The 24,480-nt window shown below is 35.7% G+C and overlaps 1 protein-coding gene across 3 annotated transcripts in view; it reads right to left on the bottom strand.

Annotated features, from left to right (window-relative positions):
* Fmn1 (formin 1) overlaps window positions 1–24,480 on the bottom strand; it is a 368,173-nt gene that overhangs the window by 150,644 nt on the left and 193,049 nt on the right. For all 3 annotated transcript variants that reach the window (XM_026392750.2, XM_026392761.2, XM_026392768.2), the window contains one exon: window positions 4,815–4,902. In XM_026392750.2, coding sequence (XP_026248535.2) covers window positions 4,815–4,902 — 88 coding nt within the window. The remainder of the gene's footprint in view (window positions 1–4,814; window positions 4,903–24,480) is intronic.

The following is a 24,480-nucleotide window of genomic DNA, read 5'->3' as shown; positions in this document are numbered from 1 at the left end:
TCTTCATCGCTCTCTGCAATACATTTCTATAGATGCAGTCTTAGTTCTGGCCTTTATCACTTATCATCTGAACAGTTGCAAACTCTTTCTAGCAGACTTATCCTCCTTTAATTTCATTTTTGTTTATTCATCCAACAGGCACTTAGATTAGCACTTGTATACTAGAATCAAGTGCAAGGTGCTGGGGACATATCAATAAGCAGTCTCCACCTTGTTCTGGTAGTTGATGTAAATAAGAAGATAAGCAGATACTTGAATACAACATTAAGTATGGAGAAAGTGAGAGAATTAATTTAGGATGAGTTCTATTAGGAAGCAAGGATCTGAGAAGGCCTTTTTGAGGTGACATTTAAGCTGAAACCTACATTAAAGAAAAAAGCTAACTTTACCAAGCATTCCAGATAGAGACAATGTGCTATGCATTTAAAGATACAAAAGGAGGGAAGAACTTGGCCTTTTCAAGGAATCAAAGATGATCACTGTGGCTAGCTAGAAGTGCAGTCAGCAGGAAGGCTAGAGGAGCAAAGAGAAGTTACGAGATACAGAGCACACAGGGCCTTCAAGGTCGGTCCCAGACACCACTGCACTCACAATCAGACAGCACTGTTCCCCTTAAAGATCTTATCTCTGGCACTGATGCAATAAGGTCCAGACATCATGTGATGGCATTCTGGGCCCTTCCTGTTTTGGATGCTGCTTGTGTTTCCAGCCTTAGCCCTGAAACAAACCACATTCTTATGCATTCTGTACATGTAAGTTGTGTCCCCTTTTACAAGTCTTATTTCCTGTTCTTTCCTCAAGGCGAAGAGCTCTGTCTCTGTGTATAACAACTCATCCTCTAAGACTCATCTAAAGTTGTACAGGAAGAGTAAAGATATTTCTGTTATTTCATAGCCCACTCTACTGCAGTCTTGGCTGCTCGTACATCCCTCCCACCATATTGTGAGCTCTCCAAAATGTTATAATTAAAATTTTAAATGTTGTTGAAATCATGGTGCCTGACAAGAGCTGGCATTCAACATGTTAAAGACAGGCAGTTAGTTTTACCCAAATGCACCAGAATGGAATATGTGACTTTCTGATTCTACATAGACTAAGGCTTAGTCTATTAAAATAATCAAATTAAATTTAACAAACATCTGAATATATGGCTTTAATACATGGTGCATTAGACCAATTAGTTGTAAGCAATACTTAATCAGAGAACTTCCTAGAAAGCAAAAACAACATAACATAAAGGTACAAAAACTGGTTGTTATTTATTAACCACAAGAGCTTGCAAAATTTCACTTCCTGAATGTACACTGTAGACAGACCGCCCTAGTGGACCACACAGAGTAGTGCTCACCATACCAATAAGAAAAATCAGGTTGCTCTTTAAGAACTGGTCCAGTTTTTCAGGAAAATGAATAAAACTAGAGACCATTATGTTAAGCAAAATAAGTCAAACTCAGAAGGTCAGGGTTGTATGTTTCTCTCATATGCAGAACCTAGAGAAGAAAAAGGAAAAGAAAGAGGGGGAGATCTCATGAAAATCAAAAGGAGATCAGTAGAGGAAAGAGTTCAAGGGACAGGAGGTGGGAAGAGAAGGGGGAAGTGCTGGACAGTGATATTGGCTAAATTGTTTTATTATGTGCATATATGATATGTAACAACAAATACCATTGTTATGTACAACTTATAATGTGCCCATAAAAAAAGTGGAAGGGAAAAAAAAAAGACCTGGACCAGTAAAAGCCAGATTATCGATCTCATCTATTTGTGGGAGGTACCTTTGTACTGAAATACTTAAAACTCTTATCAAGGAGACAAAGCTGTAATCCCAGCAAGACAAGATTGAAATGTCTAAATTGTTATTTAGAAAACTGGAATGCTTGAAGCTCTTCAGGATACCCGTAGGTACTTCTGCTCCTACAAACAGAATAATACTTTTTATAAGAATCAGGCATTTCCAAGAATCAGAACTGTTCCTTTCTACTCATGCCTTCCTGTCTCTTCTCATTGATCCCTCTGCTCATCCATTCAAAACACACTCACTGTGTGCTATGCACACAGTGGGATAGGGTGAAGGAGACTGCATTTTCTTGGGGAAAACATCAGGAAGAGATACAATGCCACACAGAGACAAGTGATGGAGAAAACATTGAGCAGATAAGATACTTTACTCATAACAAAGAAATATTCTCCTCCCTAAGTGAACAAACTAGGGTTCTGGTTTATATATCAGCTTCTTGTAAGTTTGGAAAATGTGAGTTAATGCCTCTGGTCTTTGTGCCCTGACAAAGATGAATATATGACCAGAAGGCTTAGGAATAAACCAGAGGCTTCTGAAGTATGGTCATTTCACCAAGGCTGATACACTGTGAGACTGCCTGGCTGCCAGCTGGCCACCTCCAATCACATCTCCCCTCACATAAAAGTAAATGTTTCAGGCCAACCTCAGCACAGGGAGGCCTTCAACAGAATGACAACTCAAGGCCAAGCACATTCCATTTATGACCAGACATGGATTCACAATGAAATATAACTGACAAAGCCCAGACTCTTAGTGACCTCCATGTGCCAGTGTCAGTCAAGAGTTCATCTGGAATACATTGCTAAAGGAAAAAATGGAATGGAGATTATTTTTTAGAACTTAGGAGCCAACTCTGCAGTGGATACATAGGTGCCTGAGGCAGACGGAAGAGCTAAAATCATGCTCGCACTACTTAGACTTATGTGATGCCAGTTTGCATCTCCAATGCTGAATTAAAAGTTGGTTTTTGCTTCACAAAGGCATGTTCTTGCCCAAAGTAGAATCTTGGAAAGGTCTGGGTGAAATAATTTTTACTCAACTTATAATGAATATTGAGCCAATGAGGCTGGAATTCCATGGGAAGGTTTATGATCTTGAGCAGTAAACTACAGTACCATGGGGCTAGAATGACCCTTGTTCATGTGGCAAACTGTCATCCTGAAGCAGGACATGGCCAATAGGAACTGCATAAAGGCCATGGTGATGTTGCCATTATGAAAATTCATATCAACATTGCTACACATGGTGGTGAAACCAAGCACATCTGGCGAGACATGTGGTTCACAACAAGACTCTCCCACCACATCTGCAAAATCCCTTTCTGATTGCAATGACTGCCTCAGAGAGTTACTTTCCCATCACAAGTCTACCAACTCCCCTGCAGAATTTTTTTCCTTTCTTCCCTTTTTTTCTTTGTCCTAGCATCACATTCTCCTGATTTGAATACTTCTCCTAGAAGACCTAACTTTAGATCCTTCTAAAGTCACCGAAGAATCCTAGTGCCCCAAAGTCAAATCAATCTAATTACCACAATGTTTCCCAAGGTTTAATATTCATACTTATGTATTCAGTTCTACTATTGAACTTAAATGTTAAAAACATTTCACTTACCCAAATACTTGCAACTGTCATTTACTTTGGATATCCATATTTCTAGCCTTTTGTGGAATTTTAAATCTTTTATAATACAACAAAATTTTAAGCCCCTGAGAAAGCTACTTTAAAAGGAAAAGCAGCATGTGAAAGGATCTCAAGTGCCTCTTGGTTTAGGCCTTCAGGAGTGGCTGAGTCGCAGGGTACAAAGGACCGAGCAACACCAAGAAAAACCGAAGGGTGGGGTAGCTTCAGAGTGTTCCCACTGTTAAACCAACGCTCAATTCTACTGAAGCCACCTTAGAGATTGTAGTCCACTCAGAGAACATTATAAGTGCCATGCCAAAATTAAGATTTACATTTAATTGATTACTGAAAAAAGGGAACATTGTTCTAATGAAAGATACAAATTTTTCAAAAGTATGATGGCTTTTGATTCCCTTTTCTAGAAATCCAGAAAAGTACACAAAACTAATTTTTTTCTTTGATAAATGTCTTTTATTTAAAACTGAGCCAAAGATAACCAAGTAGGGGAAAAGAACCACACTATCACCAACAACAAAGTGATTAAGAGACAATGATGTAACCACATGGTTGATAAAAATATTTCTCTACAGATGTATTCAGCCAATGAGGAAGAGATGATTAAATTAGTACATTGTTATTTTGCAGACTTCTAAAGAAACAATCTGAACAAAGATCATCAGTGCCTACTAGTGTCATAGACAATATTATGTACTTCTTGATGGAATATACAATAGCATCTATGAAGTATTCTTCCACCACTCAGATTAAGCATCTAGATCAAATTAGCAGTACACAGAAAACACATTGGACACAGAAACTTAATTGCACAGTAATGCAATCAGCAAAATAAAAAAAATGGAAATATCTACAGGACAAATAACCTTCTGTCTTCAATGAATGAATTACAAAGGAAAAAAATACAAAAAGAAGATGGGGAGGAGAAAACTTCAGATTAAAAGAAACTTGAGAGACACATCAATGGCAATGCAGAACATCTGTTTGGATCCTCATCCAAAATAACTGTAAATGAATGGGTGAATTAACGAGTATAGGAACAACCAGGGAAACTACAACCACAGATGTGAGGACACTAAGAAACTGCTATTGTTCTTTTGAAAGGCATCATATGTTTATTTTTGAAAAAGTCTCCTTATCTTTTATGGCTAGTACAAATATTTTTAGTAGATGAATTATAAAATATCTGAGATTTGCCTCATAATAATCCAGTTGGTGGTAGGGAGGGTGCTGGAGACAGAAACAAAAGTGAGGTGATGGATATGTAGCTGGGCATTGGATGCATAAATTCATTATGACATTTTAATTTTGTGTATGTTCAAAATTCTATGATAAATGTTTTAAAAATCTAAAAGTTGTAAAAAAAATGATGGAAAAGACTTACCCTGCTGAATATCCTTCATTTCTAAATGTAAACTAGATATCAAGATTCCCACGGTTTGAGATCGTTTTCCATCCAATAACTTGATGATCTGGAATTTTAAAAGAAAAAAAAAAGAATACAAGCTCAAATGACTATAAAAATCTTTTAGTAAGCACAAAAAGAGGCAGTAAGGATGAGCTAAACTGACTACAGACACTACCCTAAATGATACTTGATTGGAAAGCAGCTTAACTGAACTTGCAGATGTTTTACAAAATAAAGGGGAAAATGCTGTAGAGAATTCAACCAGTCCAATGCAAACACTAAAAATCTTCAGAATATTTTACTCTGATCTTTTAACTCAAATATTTTTAAACTAAGTTGTAACAGAAACATGATGTGCAATGCTACACCCAGATTTTTCACTTATCAATGGGATATTGTCACATTGCTGCCTAAGTCCCCAATCTTTGCAATGATTCTCTTTGCTAAAGAGCTTAGGGGAAAGAACATTCCCATCTTGTGACAGCTGCCCATCAGCAATGTGGTCTCGAGGAATCTAACTTCATCCTGAGCTTACACTTACTGCATTTAGCTTATACATTGATTTTAGATATTAAATGATTTAACATATACAAAGTGCCTAACATATTTGCTGATCTATATTTACTATGTAAATAAAGTTTCCCTATTTCAGGAAGTTAGGTTGCTTCCTATTGTACAATCATTAGCATAAACAAGTGTAATATTTTATTCATGAAGTTTTAATTTTAAATTATTTCACATTATTTTTTATCATAATATGTCTATCAAAACTTTTACAATCTTTTTAAAAACTGCAAGTACTTCATTGCCATTTACTTCAACATTTATGAATAGCCCCTAGAGAAGTCTAGATAGTTTTTTCTAAGCCAAATAAGACAAATCAGCTCCTACTAATATATAACACAGCGACCACTAAGGGGGGAAATGATCTTTTCCCTAATGTAGCAGGGCTGGGAAAATCAATATGAAACATACACAAAACATCACCAAATCTTCTAAGTGTTTTTAATGTACTTTTCTGGGTAAAATACCAACTAAACAGCTATGTTTCCCTTTCCAACTAGGTGTTTAAAAATTACAAAATATAGTGAAGACAGGACTAAACAACAGCAATATCTACCTCATATTTTTTAGTCTAGTTGTTTGGTGGTTGAACAAGGGTAACAAGAGTTTGTTACAATCAAGATTATCTAATAGCCTAATTCTCTACCTACCTATCAATTTATTCTCAATTATTTCCAGCCCTTTGTCTCCCCTTTTTCTACTTAGAATGGCTATTTTTATATAATTATTAGGTATAAAATATAGTAAATACTAAACTTTAATCAAGATAAAAGAAAAATCTGATTTTTAATCATTTCGACATTAGTCTTAGATAAAGATTTCTGGAGGATATAGAATTTCAGGAGTTTCAAGAAGGATATAAAGAAGATAATTAGTACTTTTATAATTTTTCACATAAAAGCAAACACAAAAGAAATAGTAACAAAGCATAATCAAATATCTTTAAAAATGTAGTTTCTTGGAGAGCCCAAATTTAAAGCCAACTGATTTTTAAAAGTCCAATACAAAATTAAGAAAATCCAAATAGGTTATAAATATTGAGCCATGTATTCATTCATTTAAAAAATATTTGCTGTGTATATGTTGTGCTTCTGGGACTATTTAGGACTCTGGGGATGCAGAGGTGAGTGAGATAGATTAAGACACTGCCTTCAACAAGTATGTAGCTTGGAAATTCTGAAATTCACTGTGGTGAAACTGCTATTGTCTATCAAATCACAAATAAATTAATTGCCTAAACTACCAAGATAGCAAATTCAAAAGAAGATAGGCTTTGGGAAATTGACTAGATGTGTGCTTAAGTGTCCAGGACAGTGACTGATACAACAATGGCATACACATCAATGCCCAGAAGACAGACACGGGAAATATAAGCAAATGTTCATTAGAACTCTGGAATTTTTTCACCTTGCAAGTCTGAAACTATATCTATTGAAGAGCAACTTCCCAATTTTCCCTTCCTCCAGCCCTTGGCAACCACCATTCTATTTTCTATTTCTATAAGTTTAACTACTATAACTATCTCATATAATGTCATCATGAATTATTTATCCATCTGTGATTAGATTATTCTCACTTGGCATAATGTACCGAAGGTTGACTCTCATTGTTGTAAATGACAGATTTCCTTTTTTCATGGTTGGATAATATTTTATTGCATGTATACACCACATTTTCTTTATCCATTTACCCCTTGATAGGCATTTCACTTTAGTTTTATTTTTTTCAAATCTTGTTACTGTGTTTAATGCTACAGTGAACATGGAAATACAAATGTCTTTAAGATTCTGATTCCAGTTCTTTAAAATAATCAGGAGAGGGACTGAAGAATCATATGGTAGTTTCATTTAAAAATTCTTAAGGAAACTCCATACTGTGTCCAGTAGCAGCAACACCATTTTATATTCCCATTGACTATCCACAAGGATCTCCAATTTCTCCACATCCTCATCAAAACTTTATATTTTCTGGTTATTTATTTATTTTTTTTGTAAGCACCATGCTATTAGGTATGGGAAGCTATCTCACTGTGGCGTTGCAATGCATTTCCCCTGATGATTAGTGATGTTGGGCATCTTTTCATATACCTAATGTCTATCTGTATGTATTCTTTGAAGAAATGTCTACTCAATTTGAGAAATTAACTAGATGTATGCTTAAGTGTCCAAGACAGTGATTGATACAACCATGGCATACACATCAACATCCAGGAGGCAGGCACAGGAATTCAATTTATGACAAGATTGTAATTAGGTCACAGAGGTTTCTTGAGCCCATTTTAATTGTTTTTAAATGGAATTTTAGGAGTCCTTCCCATAATTGGACATTAATCCATTATCAGATATACAGCTTGCAAATACTTCCTCCCAGTTTGTAGGCTGCCTTTTCACTCTGTTAATTGTTTCCTCTACTGTACACCTCCTTCATTTGAAGTTGTCCCACTTGTCTATTTTTGGTTTTTCTTGCCTGTGCTTTTGGTGTTATACCAGGAAATAATTTTCAAGATCAATTTTGTGAAAGTTTTCCTTTATGTTTTCTTCTAGGAGTTTTTAGTTTAGGTTTTTAATCTATTGAGTTGCTTTTTGTGCATGTTGTGTCTAATTTCATTCTTTTGCAAATTATCTTCTTCCCATTGTTTTAGCACTTTTGTCAAAAACCATGTGAGCACACATGCAAGGGTTTATTTCTTGGTTCTCTATTGTTTTCTGTTTGTCTATAATGTCTGCCTTTATGCAATGTCATTACTATTTTGATTACTCTAGCTTTATAATACATTTTTTAGTCAAGAAATATGACTAAATCATCCATGTTTGTTCTTTTTTGAGGTTGTTTCTGCTGTTTGGAGTATTCTTTGGTTCCGGATGAACTGTAGGACTTTGTTTTTTTTTTTTTTTCTTTTTCTTTTTCTATTTCTGAACAACTCCCACTGGGATTTTGAGAGGAAGTGCATTGAATCTGTAGATCCCTTGAGGAATTTGGATGTTTGGACTACATTTAAGGCTTCCAATCCATAACATGAGACATCGTCTTTCCATTTATTTGTGTCTCCCTCAATTTCTTGCAACAATGTCTTGTAGCTTTCAGTGTATGAGTCTTTCACCTTCTTAAGTTTATTGCCAAGTATTTTATTCTTCTTGATGCTATTTTAAATGGAATGTACTTTGGGGGGTTGTTCGTTTTTTGGTGTACAAAAACAACTAATTTTTATACATTGATTTTGAAGATTGCAAGTCTAAATTTATTAGTTCTCAGGGTTTTTTTTATCCTTAAAGATTTCTACACATATGATCATGTCATCTGTATAAAGAGATATTTTATTTCTTCTTTTTCACTTTGGTTGTCTTTTATTTAATTTTTTGGTCTAACAGCATTAGCTAGGTTTTCCAGTATTATGTTCAATAGAGGTGGTGAGAGTGGGCACCTTATGTTATTTTTGATCTCACTGAAAATGTTTTCAGCAATGAGTACAATGTCAGCTTTGAGTTTTTAATACATGGGCTTTATTATGCTGAGATAATTTTTCTTCTACTCCTAGATTGATGAGTGATTTTTTTATTATGAAGTGGTCTTTGAGTCTGTCAAGGGTTTTTTTCTGAATCTATTTAGATGATCGTATGATTTTTTTAATCTTTTGTTCTGTTAATGGGATGTAATACATTGATGGATGTTCAAATATTGAACCATCCGTGCATCCCAGGGATAAATCCCACTTGCTCATAGTGTCTGATCCTTTTAACATCCTCTTAAACATGGTTTGCTAGTATTTTGTGGGGTAAGTTTACATCTATATTAATCAGGGATAATGGTCTATAGTGTTCTATATAGTGTCTTTGGCTGTGGTATCAGGTAATGTTGACTTCATACAATGAATCTGTTCCATCTTTTTCAGTATTTTTAGAAGAAAAAACTTTGCTTCTTTAAATGTTTGATAGATTTCTTCACTGAAAACATATGCTCCTGGGCTTTTCTCTATCAGAAGATTTTTTTAAATATATTTGATTCAATCCTCTTACTAGTTATGACTCTGTTTAGATTTTGCATTTCTTCATGATTTGATCTTGGTGGGCTGTATGTTTCTAGGAATTGATCCTTGTCTTCTGGGTTAAATTTTTTTTTCTGCATATAACTGCTCATACTAGTTTCTCAAAATTCCCATTTATGTGGCAGAAATCAGTTGTAATATCTAGTCCTTGGTCCAGGTAAAGATTTCCCAATTTTTATTATCTTTTTAAAAAAACACTAACTCTTAAGCCAGGCACAGTGACACATGCCTGTAATCCCAGCTGCTCAGGAGGCTGAGACAGGAGGATCCCAATTTTGAGGCCAGCTTCAGCAACTTAGTGAGGCCCTAAGCAACTTACACAAGACCTGATCTCAAAATAAAAACATAAAAAGGGATGGGAGATGTAGCTCAGTGGGGTAAAGTGCCCCTGGGTTCAATTCCCAGTACCAAAAATTAAAACTCTTAGTTTTGTTGATTTTTTCCCCTATTTCCTATTTTGTTTACTTCTGCTCTAATCTTCATTATTTCATTTTCCTGTACTCTGGGCTGGCTTTGCTCTTCTGGCTTCATCATGTGTACAGTTAAAGTTGAGATCTTTTTTGATGGAAGTGCTCACCCCTATAAACTTCCTCTTAGTACTGTTTTTGCTGTATACATTTTGGTATATTGTGCTTTTTGCTTTTATTTGTCTTAAACTATTCTCCAGTTTTTCTTTAGATTCCTTCTTTCACCCACTGGTTGTTCAGGAGTGTGTTGTTTAACTTCTACGTACTTGTGAATTTTTCATTGTTCCTTTTGCTATTATTGCTAGTTGCATTCCATTGTGGTTGGAAAAGATGCTTGTTATGATTTCCATCTTCTAAAATTTGTTAAGACTTGTTTCGTGACCAAATGTTCTTTCTCTCCTGGAGAATGTTCCACGTGCTCTTGAGAATAATTCTATCCCTGTTGGGTGGAATGTACTTCACAGTCATCCCTTGGTATCCACAGGGGATTGGGTCCAGGACCCATGGTGGACACAAAAATACATTGATGCTCAGGTCCCTTTTATAAAATAATGTAGTATTTGCACATAACCCACAAACATCAGCCTGCATATTTCAAATTATCTCTAGATTACTTACAGTGTGCAGTGCAAAGTAAATGGAGCATATGTACTTGTTATACAGTGTTGCCTTGGGAATAATGACAAGAAAAATGTCATATTCAGTATAAACACAACTATCATAGGCCTAAGTACACAGTATATGAATAAGAGGCAAAGAATGCTTCCATAATGAGTGTTGAAGAGAACCTGAGGATCTGTAAATTGGTGGAAGGTTACAGTAGAGTACGCCTATGCATTACTTCATTAGCAAGGATTCAGCGCAATGCTCATTGGTTGGTGCATTCAAGTTTTGCTTTGTGGAACTTTCTAGAATTATTTCTTTTAGATATTTTTCTATCTACAGATGTTTGAATCTGTGGATAACAGAATCTGTAAATATAGGGGGCTGAACGTATATATCTGTTAAGTCTATTTGGTCTATAGTGTTGTTCAAGTCCTCTGTTTCCTTATTGCTCTATCAATGTTTGGAAGTGGTACTGAAATCTATGACTGTATTGTTTTTTCTCCCTTCAGCTCTACAGTTCTATCAAAGCTTGCTTTATATATTTAGCTCTGATACTGGTTTAATATATATATTATATATTAGTTTCCTGGTGGATAATCATTTTGTCATTATATAATATCCTTCTTTGTCCTTTTCAACAGTTTTTGTCTTAAAGTATACTTTGCATGAAATAATTATGACTGCCTTGCACTTTTTGCTTTTACTCCTTAATTTAGCTAAGGGTTTGTCAATTTTGATGATCTTAAAAAAAACACAATTGTTAGAATATCTTTTCCCATTATTTTTTACTTTTAGCCTATGTATGTTCTTAAACATAAAATGAGTCTCTTACAAGAGACTTTGTAGATAGCATACTGATTTTTATTTTTAATCATTCAGCCACTTTTTTTTTGGTATTGGGGATTGAACCTATAGAGTCACTCTATTACTGAGCTATATGAATAGTTCTTATTTTTGAAGGAGGCTTTCACCAAGTTGCCAAGGCTAGCCTTGAACTGTGACCCTCCAGTTTCCCAAGCATCTGGGATCACAGGTATAACCACAATGCCTGGCCCACTCTGTCTTTTGCTTGAGAAGTTTTTCCTTCTACATATAAAGTAATCACTGATGGGGAATGACTTATTATTGCCAGTTTGTTAATTTTCTGTCTGTTCTGTAACTTTTTAGTGACTCTTTTCCTCTCTTCCTCTCCTCTTTTGTGTTTTATTCTTTTCTTATAGTTACACACTTTGATTCCTTTTTCATTTTGTGTACCTTTTCTGGGCATTTTCTATGTGATTATCATGGGACTTCTACAAAACATCTTATTTTTTACAATATATATAAAACAATCTATTTTAAACTGCTAACTTCAATCACATACAAAAATTCTACTTTACTTCTCTACTACCTTGAACTTTGTTATTGAAGTCATATATTATAGCTTTATATACTGCTCATCTTAGAGTTACACTTACTCTTATCTTTTAAATTTCATACCAGTTAAGTGATTTACTTGCCACCATTACAGTATCCTCTATTTGTCAATATATTTACCTTTATCACTAAACTTTGTACTTTCATATGTCTTTTTGTAACTGGGTAGTGTCTCATTGTTTCAACTGAGAAAAAACTATCACTTTTTGTAAGGCAGGCCAAGTCAAGTGGAGATAAACTCTCAACTTTTGCTTATCTCAAATTCTCTATTCTTCATTTTTGAAGGACAATTTTTATTGAAAATAGTATTCTTGCTTGGCAGTTTTCTTTTAATACTTTGAATATATTATCCTTCTGGTCTATAAATTTCTGCTAAGAAATCCATTGACAGTCCTGTGCAAATGCCCTTATATGTAATAAGTTAATTTTTTCTCTTGCTGTGTTCAAAATTCTTTTTCTTTTGACAATTTGATCATAATGTATATTGGTATGATTTTCTTTGAGTTCTCCTTGTTGGGGCCCATTGGGCTTTCTGAAACTGTATGTCTACTTCCTCTTCCAAAATGGGAAGTTTGGGGCCATTTTATTTCTTTCAATATACACTTTGCCCTTCTATACCTTATCCTCACAGTGTTTATTGATCTGCTTGCTGATATCCTATAAGATCCCAAGATTTACTTCCCTCTTCCTTTTTCTCTTTGCTCAACTAGCCGGGTAATTTAAAATGAACAATCTTTCAATTCTTTGATTCCTGCTTTTATTTGATCAAGACTGATGCTTAACCTTTCTAGTGAATTTCTCAATCCAGTGGCTGCATTTCATAACTCTCAAAATTAATTTTATTCTTTTGAAACATTCCTCTTTGTGAATACTTGCATTTGTTTATGTATCATTTTCTTGATCTTATTGAGCATCTTTATGACATTTCTTTTGAATCAACATATTCACATATGTCTGTGTCCAAAGAGTTGGTTTCTAATATTTATATTGTTCCTTTATTTTTTTGGAATTAAGCATGTAGTGCTTTTTTGGACACATGATTATACATATTAGGGGTACAGTATAAGTTAATACATGTATATAGTGTGTAGTGATAATATCAGGATAATTAACATTTCCTTCTCAAACAGTGTTATGGGCCTGCCACTGCTGCCCCATCTCTGAACACAGCAGCCTCCCTCTTGGGACACCAGCCAGGGCCTGGAAACCCAATATCAAGATGTCTTCAGTATGCTGCTGCAGGCACCATCTCAGGATGTAGCAGTCTCCATTTAGGGACACTGGCCAGGGCCTGGAAGTCCATAGGTGCCTGAAGATTTGGTGACACCTAGCTCTTCCTGCTAAGTGTGCTAATAGACACCATCTTGCTGCACAGCCAGGAAAGAGCTGGCCTCTTCTCAGCTCCAAAAGTCCTGAAGTGGGATGGATGGGGCTGGCTATAACAGGTCAGAGGCTGGAAGAAGGAGTAAGGACATCTTGTTCTCGATTCACCCAGCCAGCTGGTCCAGCACCCAGTGGGTTCCCAGGGCCCACTCAGGCCAGCACTCACTAGTCTCCAGCACCAGCCCAGTGACCAACTCCCTACCCAGTCCTGTGGATGCAATAGGTCTGGCATCAGTCTGGCAACCAACAGGGCCCTCCGGCTCCCCAATCCCCAGTCTCCCAACCCCTCACTAGGCACCAACCCAGCGAGTGCTCACAGCTACATATCCGGTCTATACTCTCAGCACTTGGTCCTGATTCCCCATATATAGAACAGCTCTCTGAGACTGGTGCACAGAACCCAGCACTCAGCCCTCATGACTGCCTTGCAGAGAAGTGCCTGACCTCTTAATAGAAGCTGGTTGGTTCAAGGCTATATATTATTTGCATTGGGTGCTGTTAATATTGATCTCCCCCCACCAAGGGTGAAGTACTGGAAAACTTCAGGGGCAGTATAAGTCTATGGGGTGAAAACTATACTACCTAAGAACCACACTGCTATATAGGAAGAAAACCAACAACATGAAAAAAAAAAGGGAACAAAGCACCCCAAACAAACCATGATGCTCCAATAATAGAATCCATTGACAATACTATAGAAAATACTTAAGATGAGGAGTTAAGAATGTACATAGTTAAAATGTTTCATTACATAAAGGATGATGTAAGGAATGAAAACAGAGATAAATTTCAGGAGATGAAATATCACTTCAATAAAGAGATAGAGGTTATTAAAAAATCAAGCAGAAATACCCAAAATGAAGGAATCAATAAAACGAATTAAAAATAAAAGTTCAATGGAAAGTATCACTAACAGACTAGACCACATGGAAGACAGAATCTCAGGCAACTAAGACAAAAATATATAATCTTGAAAATAAATTTGACCACACAGAGAAGATGGTAATAAAGTATGAACAGAACTTTCAAGAATCATGGGACAAAATGAAAAGACCAAATTTAAGATTTATCGGGATATAGGAAGGTGCAGAGATACAGATAAAAGGAATACATAAACTTTTCAATGAAATACTATCAAAAAATTCTCCAAACTTGAAGGATGAAATGGAAAATCAAATACAATAGGCTTACAGGATCCCAAATGTACAAAATTACAACAGACCCACACCAAGGCACACTATAATGAAAATGCCTAGCATACAGAATAAGGATAGAATTTTGAAGGCTGAGAGAGAAAAGTATCAGATTACATTTAGGGGGAAACTAATTCAGACCTCAGTTGATTTCTCAACTCACACCCTCAAAGCTATGAGGTCCTGGAACAACAAATACTAAGGTCTGAAAGAAAATGGATGCCAACCAAAAACTTTATATCCGGCAAATTAAGCTTCAGATTTGAAGATAAAATAAAAAATCTTCCATGATAAACAAAAGTTAAAAGAATCCACAACCAGAAAGCCTTAGCCATCAACATTCTCAGCAAAATATTCCATGAGGAGGAAATTAAAAAAAAAAAAAAAAAGTGAAAACCAGCAAAGGGAGGATCTTCACAAAAGGAAAAGATAATCAAAGGAGAAACTAAGTCAAATTCAAAAACAGAAATAAACCAAAATGAACAGGAATATAAATCATATCTCAATAAAAACTCTGAATGTTAATGGCCTAAACTCATCAACCAAAAGACATAGACAGGCAGATTGGATTAAAAACAAGACCCAACAATATGCTGTCTCCAAGAGACTCATCTCATAGGCAAAAACATCCACAAACTGAAGGTGAAAGGAAGAGAAAAAAAAATACCACTCACATGGATCACGAAAACAAGCAAGGGTTTCTAGTCTCATATCAGATAAAGTAGACTTCAAGCCAAAGTTAGTCAGAAGAGACAAATAAGGAGATTTCACACTGCTCAAGGGAAGTATACAGCAATAATAAAACAATTACAAATTTAATTTTTTTAAATTTTTAATATGTATACATTTTAGTTGTAGATGGACTGAATGTCATTCATTCATTCATTTTTATGTGGTACCGAGGATCAAACCCAGTGCCTTTCATGTGCTAGGCAAGCACTCGAACACTAAGCCACAACCCCAGTCCACAAATGTAAATATTTATGCCCCAAACAATGGAACATCTATGTACATTAAACAAACCCTTCTCAATTTCAAGAATCAAATAGACCACAATACAATAACTTTAACACACCTCTCTCAATACTGGATAGATCTTTTTTTTTTAAATATTTTAAAAAAATATTTATTTATTTTTTAGTTTTCGGCAGACAGAACATCTTTGTTTGTATGTGGTGCTGGGGATCAAACCCAGGCCGCACGCATGCCAGGCGAGCGCGCTACCGCTTGAGCCACATCCCCAGCCCTGGATAGATCTTTCAAACAAAAACTACACAAAGAAACTATAAATTTAAATAATACAGTCAATAATTTGGACTTAACGGATATATTTAGAATATTTCATCCATCAACAAACGAATACACTTTCTTCTCTATTTTAGAGAAGGAGCACATGGCTCCTTCTCTACAATATACCATATCTTATGTCACAAAGCAACTCTTAGCAAATACAAAAAAGAGATACTATCCTGTATGCTGTGAGATCATAATGGAATGAAATCAGAAATCAGTGATAAAATAAAAATAGAAGTTACTCCAACATCTGGAGGCTAAAAATATGCTATTGAATGACTAATGGATAGCAGAAGAAATCAGGGATGAAACAAAAAATTCTTAAGAGGTAAATGAGAACACTGATACAATATATCAAAGTCTCTGGGACACTATGAAGGCAGTGCTAAGAGGAAAGTTCATCGCATTGAGATCATTCATTAAAAGGAGAGAAAGTTAATGAATAAATGACCTAATATTAAACCTCAAAACCCTAGAAAAAGAAGAACAAATCAACCTAAAAAGCAGTAAAAGAAAGGAAATAATTAAAATCAGAGCTGAAATCAATGAAACTGAAGCAAAAGAAACAATTAAAAAAATTGACAAAACAACAAGTTGGTTCCTTGAAAAATAAATAAAATTGATAAACCCTAAGCCACACTAATGAAGAGAGAGAGAAAACTCAAATTACTAAAATCCATGATGAAAAAGGAAATATCACAATGAACACTACTGAAATACAGAATTAGAAAGTATTTTGAAAATTTATACTCCAATAAAATAGAAAAATCTCAACAAATTTCTAGAGACATATGATCTGCCCAAACTGAATCAGGAGGCCCTACATAATTTAAACAGATCAATTTCAAACAGTGAAATAGAAGATGCCATCAAAAACCTACCAACCAAGAAAAGCCCAGGACCAGATAGATTCTCAGTTGAGTTCTACAAGACTTCAAAAGAGAATTAACACCAGTACTCCTCAAATTTTTCCATGAAACAGAAAATGGGGGAACTCTTCCAAACTCATTCTCTGAGGCTGATACCAAAACCAGACAAAGACAAAAGAAAACTTCATACAAATATCCCTGATGAGCACAGATACAAAAATTTTTGATAAAATTCTGGCAAATCACATACAAAAATATATTAACAAGATAGTACACCATAATCAAGTAAGGGCTCATCCCAGAGATGTAAGGTTGGTTCAACATATGGAAATCAATAAATGTAATCCATCCCATCAAAGTCTTAAAGACAAGAATCACATGAACATCTCAATAGGTGCTGAAAAAGCATTTGACAAAATACGGCACTCCTTCATGTTCAAAACACTAGGTAAACTAGGGATAGCAGGAATATACCTCACCACTGTAAAAGCTACCTCTGCTAAGCCCAAGGCTGACATCATTCTAAATGGAGAAAAATTCAAAGCATTCCTTCTAAAAACTGGAACAAGACAAGTATGCCCTCTATCATAAATTGTATTCAACACAGTCCTGAAAACTCTAGCCAGAGCAATACATAGATGAAAGAAATCAAAGGAATACAAACAGGAAAAGAAAAACTCAACTATCATTATTTTTTCTTGTTGTTGTTTTGTGGTTTCTTTTTTGTTTTTTTTGTTTTGTTTTGTTTTGGGTACTGAGGATCAAACCCACGGGCACTCAACCACTGAGCCACATTCCAGCCTGTTTTCGTGTTTTATTTAGATATAGGGTCTCACAGAGTTGCATAGGGCATGGCCAAGTTGCTGATGCTGGCTTTGAACTCTCAATCCTCCAGCCTCAGCCTCCCAAGCCACTGGGATTATAGGAGTGCACCACTGTGCCTGGCTTCAAATTATCACCATTTGCCAACAACATGATTCTATATTTAAAAGATCAAAAAAATTCCACCAGAAAACTTCTAAAACTAATAAATGTATTCAGCAAACTAGCAGGATATAAAATCAGTACCCATAAATCAAACATATTCCTATACATCAGTGATGAATACACACACACACACCAAAAAAAAAAAAAAATAGGAAAACCACCCCATTCCCAATACCTCAAAAACAAAACAAAACAAAAAAACCTGGGGAATCAATCTAACAAAAGAAGTGAAAGACCTCTACAAAAGACTACACAACACTAAAGAAAGAAATTGAGAATACCTTAAGAGATGGAAAGATCTCCCATGCTCTTGGATAGGCAGAATTAATATTTTCAAAATGGCCATATTACCAAAAGCATTATACACATTCAGTGCAATTCCTATTAAAATCCTAATGACATTCTTCATAGAAATAGAAAAAGCAGAGGCTGGGATTGTAGCTCAGTGGTTGAGCAGTTGCCTCACATGCATGAGGCACTGGGTTCGATCCTCAGCATCACATAAAAATAAACAAACAAACAAATAAATAAAATAAAGATATTGTGTCCATCTATATCTAAAAATTTTTTTTAAAAAATAGAAAAAGTAGTAATAAAATTGATTTGAAAAATTAAGAAGCCCAGAATAGCCAAATCCTTTGCAAGAGGCCCAGAATAGCCAAATCCTTGCAATCCTTAGCAAGAAAGGTCAAACAGGAGGCATCACAATACCAGACTTTCAACTATACTACAGAGCCATAGTGACAGAACAGCATGGTAAAGCTACCAAAATAAACACATAAACCAATGGTACAGAATAAAAGATACAGAGACAAATCCATATAAATACAGTTAACTCATACTAGACAAAGGCACCATAAATATACGTTGGAGAAAAGATAGCCTCTTCAATAATGGTGCTGGGAAAACTGGAAATCCATACGTAGTAGAATGAAATTGTTTGCAGGGAAATGGATGGCACTAGAGCAGATTATCCTAAGTGAAGCTAGCCAATCCCTAAAAAATAAATGCCAAATGTCTTCTTTGATATAAGGAGAGCAACTAAGAACAGAATAGAGAGGAAGAGCATGAGAAGAATATCACCACTAAACAGGGATAAGAGGGGGGAGGGAAAGAGAGAGAGAAGGGAAATTGCATGGTAAAGGAAGGAGACCCTCATTGTTATACAAAATTACATATAAGAGGAAGTGAGAGGAAAGGGGAAAAAAAAACGAGAGAGAGAAATGAATTACAGTAGATGGGGTAGGGAAAGAAGATGGAAAGGGAAGGGAGGGGAGGGGAGGGGAGGGGAGGGAAGGGGAGGGAAGGGGAGGGGAGGGGGGATAGTAGAGGTTAGGAAAGGCAGCAGAATACAACATACACTAGTATGGCAGTAGGTAAAAAAGTGGATGTGTAACCGATGTGAATCTGCAATATGTATATAGGGTAAAAATGGGAGTTCATAATCCACTTGAATCAAATGTATGAAATATGATATGTCAAGTGATATGTCAAGAACTTTGTAATGGTTTGAACAACTAATAAAAAAAAGAAATTGAACCTCTCTCTCTCACTCTGCACAAAACTCAACTCAAAGTGGATCAAGGACTTAGGCACTGGAACAGAGACCTTGCACTTACTAGAAGAAAAAGTCGGCTTAAATCTCCATCATATGTCAGCTTAGGAACTGACTTCCTTAACAAGACTCCTAAAGTGCAAGAATCAATAATTGGGATGAATTCAAACTAAAAGGCTTCTTTTCAGCAAAGGAAATAATCAATAACATAAAAAGAGAGCCTACAAAATGAGAGAAAATCTTTTGCTACCTGCACCTCAGGACATTAATCTCCAGAATATATAAAGAACTCAAAAAATTTGATAAAAAAATAACTCAATCAATAAATGTGCTAAGGAACTGAACAGGCACTTCACAGAAGGAATAAAATCAATCAACAAATATATGAAAAAGTGTTCAAAATATCTAGCAATTAGAAAAATGCAAATCAAAACTACTCTAAGACTTCATCTCACTCCAATCAGAATGGCAATCATCAAGAATACAAGCAACAATAAATGTTGGCAAGGATGTGGTGAAAAGGTACACTCATACATTGCTGGTGGAACTGTAAATTGGTGCAACCATATGGAAAGCAGTATGGAGATTCCTCAGAAAACTTGGAATGGAACCACTATTTGACCCAACTATCCCACTTCTTGGTCTATGCCCAAAGGACTTAAAATCAGCATACTACAGTGACGCAGCCACATCAATGTTTATAGTAGCTCAATTCACAATAGTCAAACTATGGAACCAACCCAGGTGCCCTTCAACAGATGAATGAATAAATAAAATGTGGTACATATACACAATGGAATATTACTCAGCCTAAAAATAATAAAATTATGGCTTTTGCAGGTAAATAGGAAAATGCTGGAGAATATCATGCTTAATAAAATAAGCCAATCTCCCCAAACCAAAGGCTGAGTGTTTTCTCTGATATGCATATGTTACTTCACAATAAGGAAGGGTAGGAAAAATAGAGGTACTTTGGCTTAGGTAGAGGGAAGTGAAGGGAGGGGAGGGGTATGGGAGTAAGAAGGAGAGTTGATGAATGGGACATTATTACCTATATACATATATGAATATATGACTGGTGTGATTCTACATCATGTACAACCAGAAGAATAACAAGTTATACTTCCTATTTATGTTTGATGTTTCAAAATACATTCTACTATCATGCATAACTAATTAGAACAAATAAAAAACAGTTGTTAGGAAGCTTCAGATTCCTATCCCAATTTTTTATAAAATATAAATTTTCATGAACTATAGTCACCATATTGTGTTTTAGAAAATTAGAACTTCTCCCACCTGAAACATATGGTATTTAGATAATATGGGTCCAATCTTGAGTAAGAATTAGAATCCAAGCATTTTGGTTCCTAATTCTTTTTTTCTTAATAGAAAAGTCTGTTCAAAATGAAGGTGCACATAACATGTTGGTTAAGAGTGAAGCCAGATTCCCGGATGGTGGCATTTCAGTACAGTTATTATCTGTTATCTTGGGTACATCATCTGTACTCCAGTTTCTTCCTCTGTAAAGTGGTGCTGATGTTAAGTGACCCTTACGTTATAAGATTAAAGCAAACAGTGCAATATGCCTAGAGCTGTACTTGGTATAGTTTGTACAAATGACTGTTAACTAGATTCTATTAGTGAGACAATGGATAAATAGTGAACTTCCTCAGAAGCATCTTGTCAGCTTCCTCTATGTTAAAAATGCTCAACTTACAAAAATGGAAATTGACTTCTTAGAATATAGTGCTTATTCGTAAAAATGTTTCATTTACCCTGACTAGAGTTCTAAGGTAGTTAAATTTGAGATTTAGGGTTAATGAAAAACAACTCATTAGGAAATGATCAGGAACATCTATAGGCTTCCAGATTATTCATACATTGTCATAGCATGGTTTTAAAAAGTGATTTGTATTATTCATATACACTGAATTCATGCAATAGAATACATATTTAACATGTTTTAACGTTCTCTTGATGGGGAACAAAAATTACTGTCTTAATCTTCTGTTAAATTACTGTAAAATACTAATAAAGAATCAATTAGATTTGGGACCAGGGATGTAGCCTAGTGGTAAAGTGTTTGCCTAGCATGTAAAAGGCCCTGGGTTCAACCCCCAGTATGGAAAAAAAAAATCAATTAAATTTCTATTCAATTATTAAGGTAACTATTGGAACATTTATGCTATGCTTCCGAAATGTTATAGTATCATGCTTAATCAATCCTGTTCAAAGTTCTAGAAAAATCAAGGCTTAAGCCCTTAGTAGTACTAAATAGATTTACTAAGGCAGGAAAAAAATGAAGTGTGCCTCTAAACACATTATAAGATCCGTAGGACACAATCAGCTGCATGCAAGTCTTCCCATCCCTAGCCTTACCTACCAAAGGCACCCATTTTCCTGGGAAAATGATTCTATTTACGTTTTAAGTACCTCTGGTAAGCATAGCATACATTTTTAAATTTATAATATTTTCACAGTTTCCCTCCTATAAGTACCATACTGTTATTACCAAAAACAAAACAAACTCAAAACAAAACCCCCTCTTTTTTTAATGGGAAAATATCTTCTTCTTATTAATGTAAACATTTGATGCCTAAGAGATTAAGGTAATGTTATGAACTGAGAATTTTTCTAAGAATGTGAAATTTTCATTTTATTATACAGTGTTATATCATACTAGTTCAAATTTATTTCCCTACAACTCCTCTTCCAAAGCTTCTTTGGGATTATTTGAGTCATCCCTAACATAGCTTTACTACTGACCTTGAAGCTAAACAAATAAAATTCCAAATGACTAAACTTTTATATTAATGGGCTAAGAAACAGTCCTCAGATAACTAGGGGTGCTAAATCTCCATCAAGACATGTTGTTGAAATGTTCCTTCTGATGTGGCAGAATTTTTGAAAAGCAAGGGTGGAACAAAAACACAAAGAAGCTCATGCACCTTAAACTTCCCACAGTCCTTAGCCTAACAGATATATCATCAATGATTGGATAGGCTATTCTCAGCTCTTAATTAATCAATTTATTTGTTGAGGCTTCATATGGTTTTAGAAGTCTCAGTCCATAGATAGCTGGCTCCATTCCTCTGGGCCTGAGGTGAGGCAGAACATCACGGTGAAAGAATGTGGCAGAGGAAAGTGGCTCAGGACATCGCAACACAGAAGCAGCTATTTTGTTCCTTTAATTAGTTCTAACTCTCCTGTTTCTTCATATGTCTTGTTCTTTTCCATAGGAATCTGCACATCTGAAAAATTGCCATCTTTCCTAGTCTGAAACAAATTGGTTTCAAATAGGTAACAACCTTCGCCAATTCAGCCAAGGTGATTAGGACTTCTCAACCTACTTCTGTGTATGAGTATTCTCTGAACTCATGCATGTAAATTCCCAATTATAGAGGTTTCTCTGGGTTCTTTTGTTGAGGAGCTCATAATTATATATTGCCTGTCTGTAGGTCTACCATTTGTCTAGAGTGTTAAAAGGTGTTTAGCTGAATTTTGTTCTCATCAGCCCCTGAACATCTGGAGTATGTGAGGTCCCATAAATATAATAAATCAGGTAAAAAAGAAACCAGCCCTCCTTGGTGGTTCCATGAAAAGCTAGAACGTTGTACACAACCTCCTCTCTCCTCTCCCCTAAATCGTGTGAAAGGGAAGCCACTGAGCTACACCAAGTACCAAAGGTACTCTGTAGCAGCAGTAAGCAGCTCAGAAGACTTTTCGTTCTTATCAGCAGTGTCCAAGAATTTAGAGTATGTTGAGTGCTGTCATCATTCCAAGTCAGGTAAGACAAATACGGGTCCTTGGGTGGCTCTCCCAAGGCCAGAGCAAGGAGTGTGTACTCCAACATTTTCCTCTCCAGGGAGAATTCAAGAGTGAGAGATTTACTCCCATTCACTCTGCACTGAAATGGGAGGTGAGAAAATGGCAAAGGAGTATATGCTAGGTCAAACCATGATCTCTGCTCCAGTAGCCCCCAACTTTATATTTTTCCTGCCAGAACTTGCTTCCAGACATAACAGAAACCAGTCCCTCAGGGACATTTGAATAGTCTTTTTTTTTAGGGAGAACATGGGAGCTTTAAGTTTTCTCCAGATTACTATTTGTGTCAAGTGAGGGGCTCTGGTAAGTGACTATTTCAAAATTTTCAATGTAACTAGTTTCACAATGGCATGGGGTATAGGAAGGATCCTCTTAACTGGTTTCTGGATTTGTCAAAAAGGGGATTAGTCCTTGCCCTCCTTGGTCAAAGAGGGTCTAATAATTCCTTGTCCATCTTGATGACATAGCCCCCCCTTATTTTCTGAGAGCCAGATGCTCTCTCATCTACAGAAGAAGAAAAGCTAAAAATGGCTGGGTTCCTCCAAACAGGTTCCAGTCCACAGCTGGTTCATGTGGGTTTGGTGGTTGGGTGAGTATGAGCCAGTTAATCCAAGATCACATCAGACTTCATTGAAATGGCCTGTCTTCCCCTTCCTACTTCAAGGATGAGATCAAACAAATTGTAAGGAAATGATTTAGGATGGAAGAGAGAATTTTTGAAGAAACAAAATAATCAGAAAAGATAAATATTTTAAAATATCTCTTAAGTCTAGATAGATATTCAAATAACTAAAAAGGAAACAAACGAAGGAAAACTTCACATTGGACTTATAAACAGAGCAGGTGAGAATTTTGTGCCTATTTAGTTCTTTCTGAATTTGGTCAGAGATTGGGCCAGTCTCTGAGGAGAAAGTGTCAGAAGTTTGGGATAGGGATGTGGCTCAAGCTGTAGCGCGCTCGTCTGGCATGCGTGCGGCCCGGGTTCAATCCTCAGCACCACATACCAACAAAGATGTTGTGTCCACCAAAAACTAAAAAAAAAAAAAATTAAATATTAAAAATTCTCTCTCTCTTAAAAAAAAGTGTCAGAAGTAGGGAGAAGAAGAAAAAGGAAACTTGATTGAAATGGAGAAAAAGGAAGATGTCCCATGAACTCCTGACCATGTTTTATGAGCTCCCCTGGGTCTGAGCCAATCGGATCACAGCCAATCTGAGCTGGAAAAATCAAGGGTTCCTGCATTGAACATACTTTGTCAAAATGACTCCCATTTGCCAGAAACAGACCTGAAGGTTAGAAAGGAATAAAGTTCTGCCTCTAGAGAGTTCTCTAATTCACAGAAATATTTGTCCTGATATATTTTTTCTTTTCTTTATGTAATTTTATTATTTTCAATTATAATAGTGTGCAAATGGTTCAGAATGTAGAAAAATAAAAAATA

Source organism: Urocitellus parryii, chromosome 6, assembly GCF_045843805.1.
Source record: "Urocitellus parryii isolate mUroPar1 chromosome 6, mUroPar1.hap1, whole genome shotgun sequence".
Lineage (NCBI taxonomy): Eukaryota > Metazoa > Chordata > Mammalia > Rodentia > Sciuridae > Urocitellus > Urocitellus parryii.
This window is presented reverse-complemented; position numbering and strand designations above follow the sequence as displayed.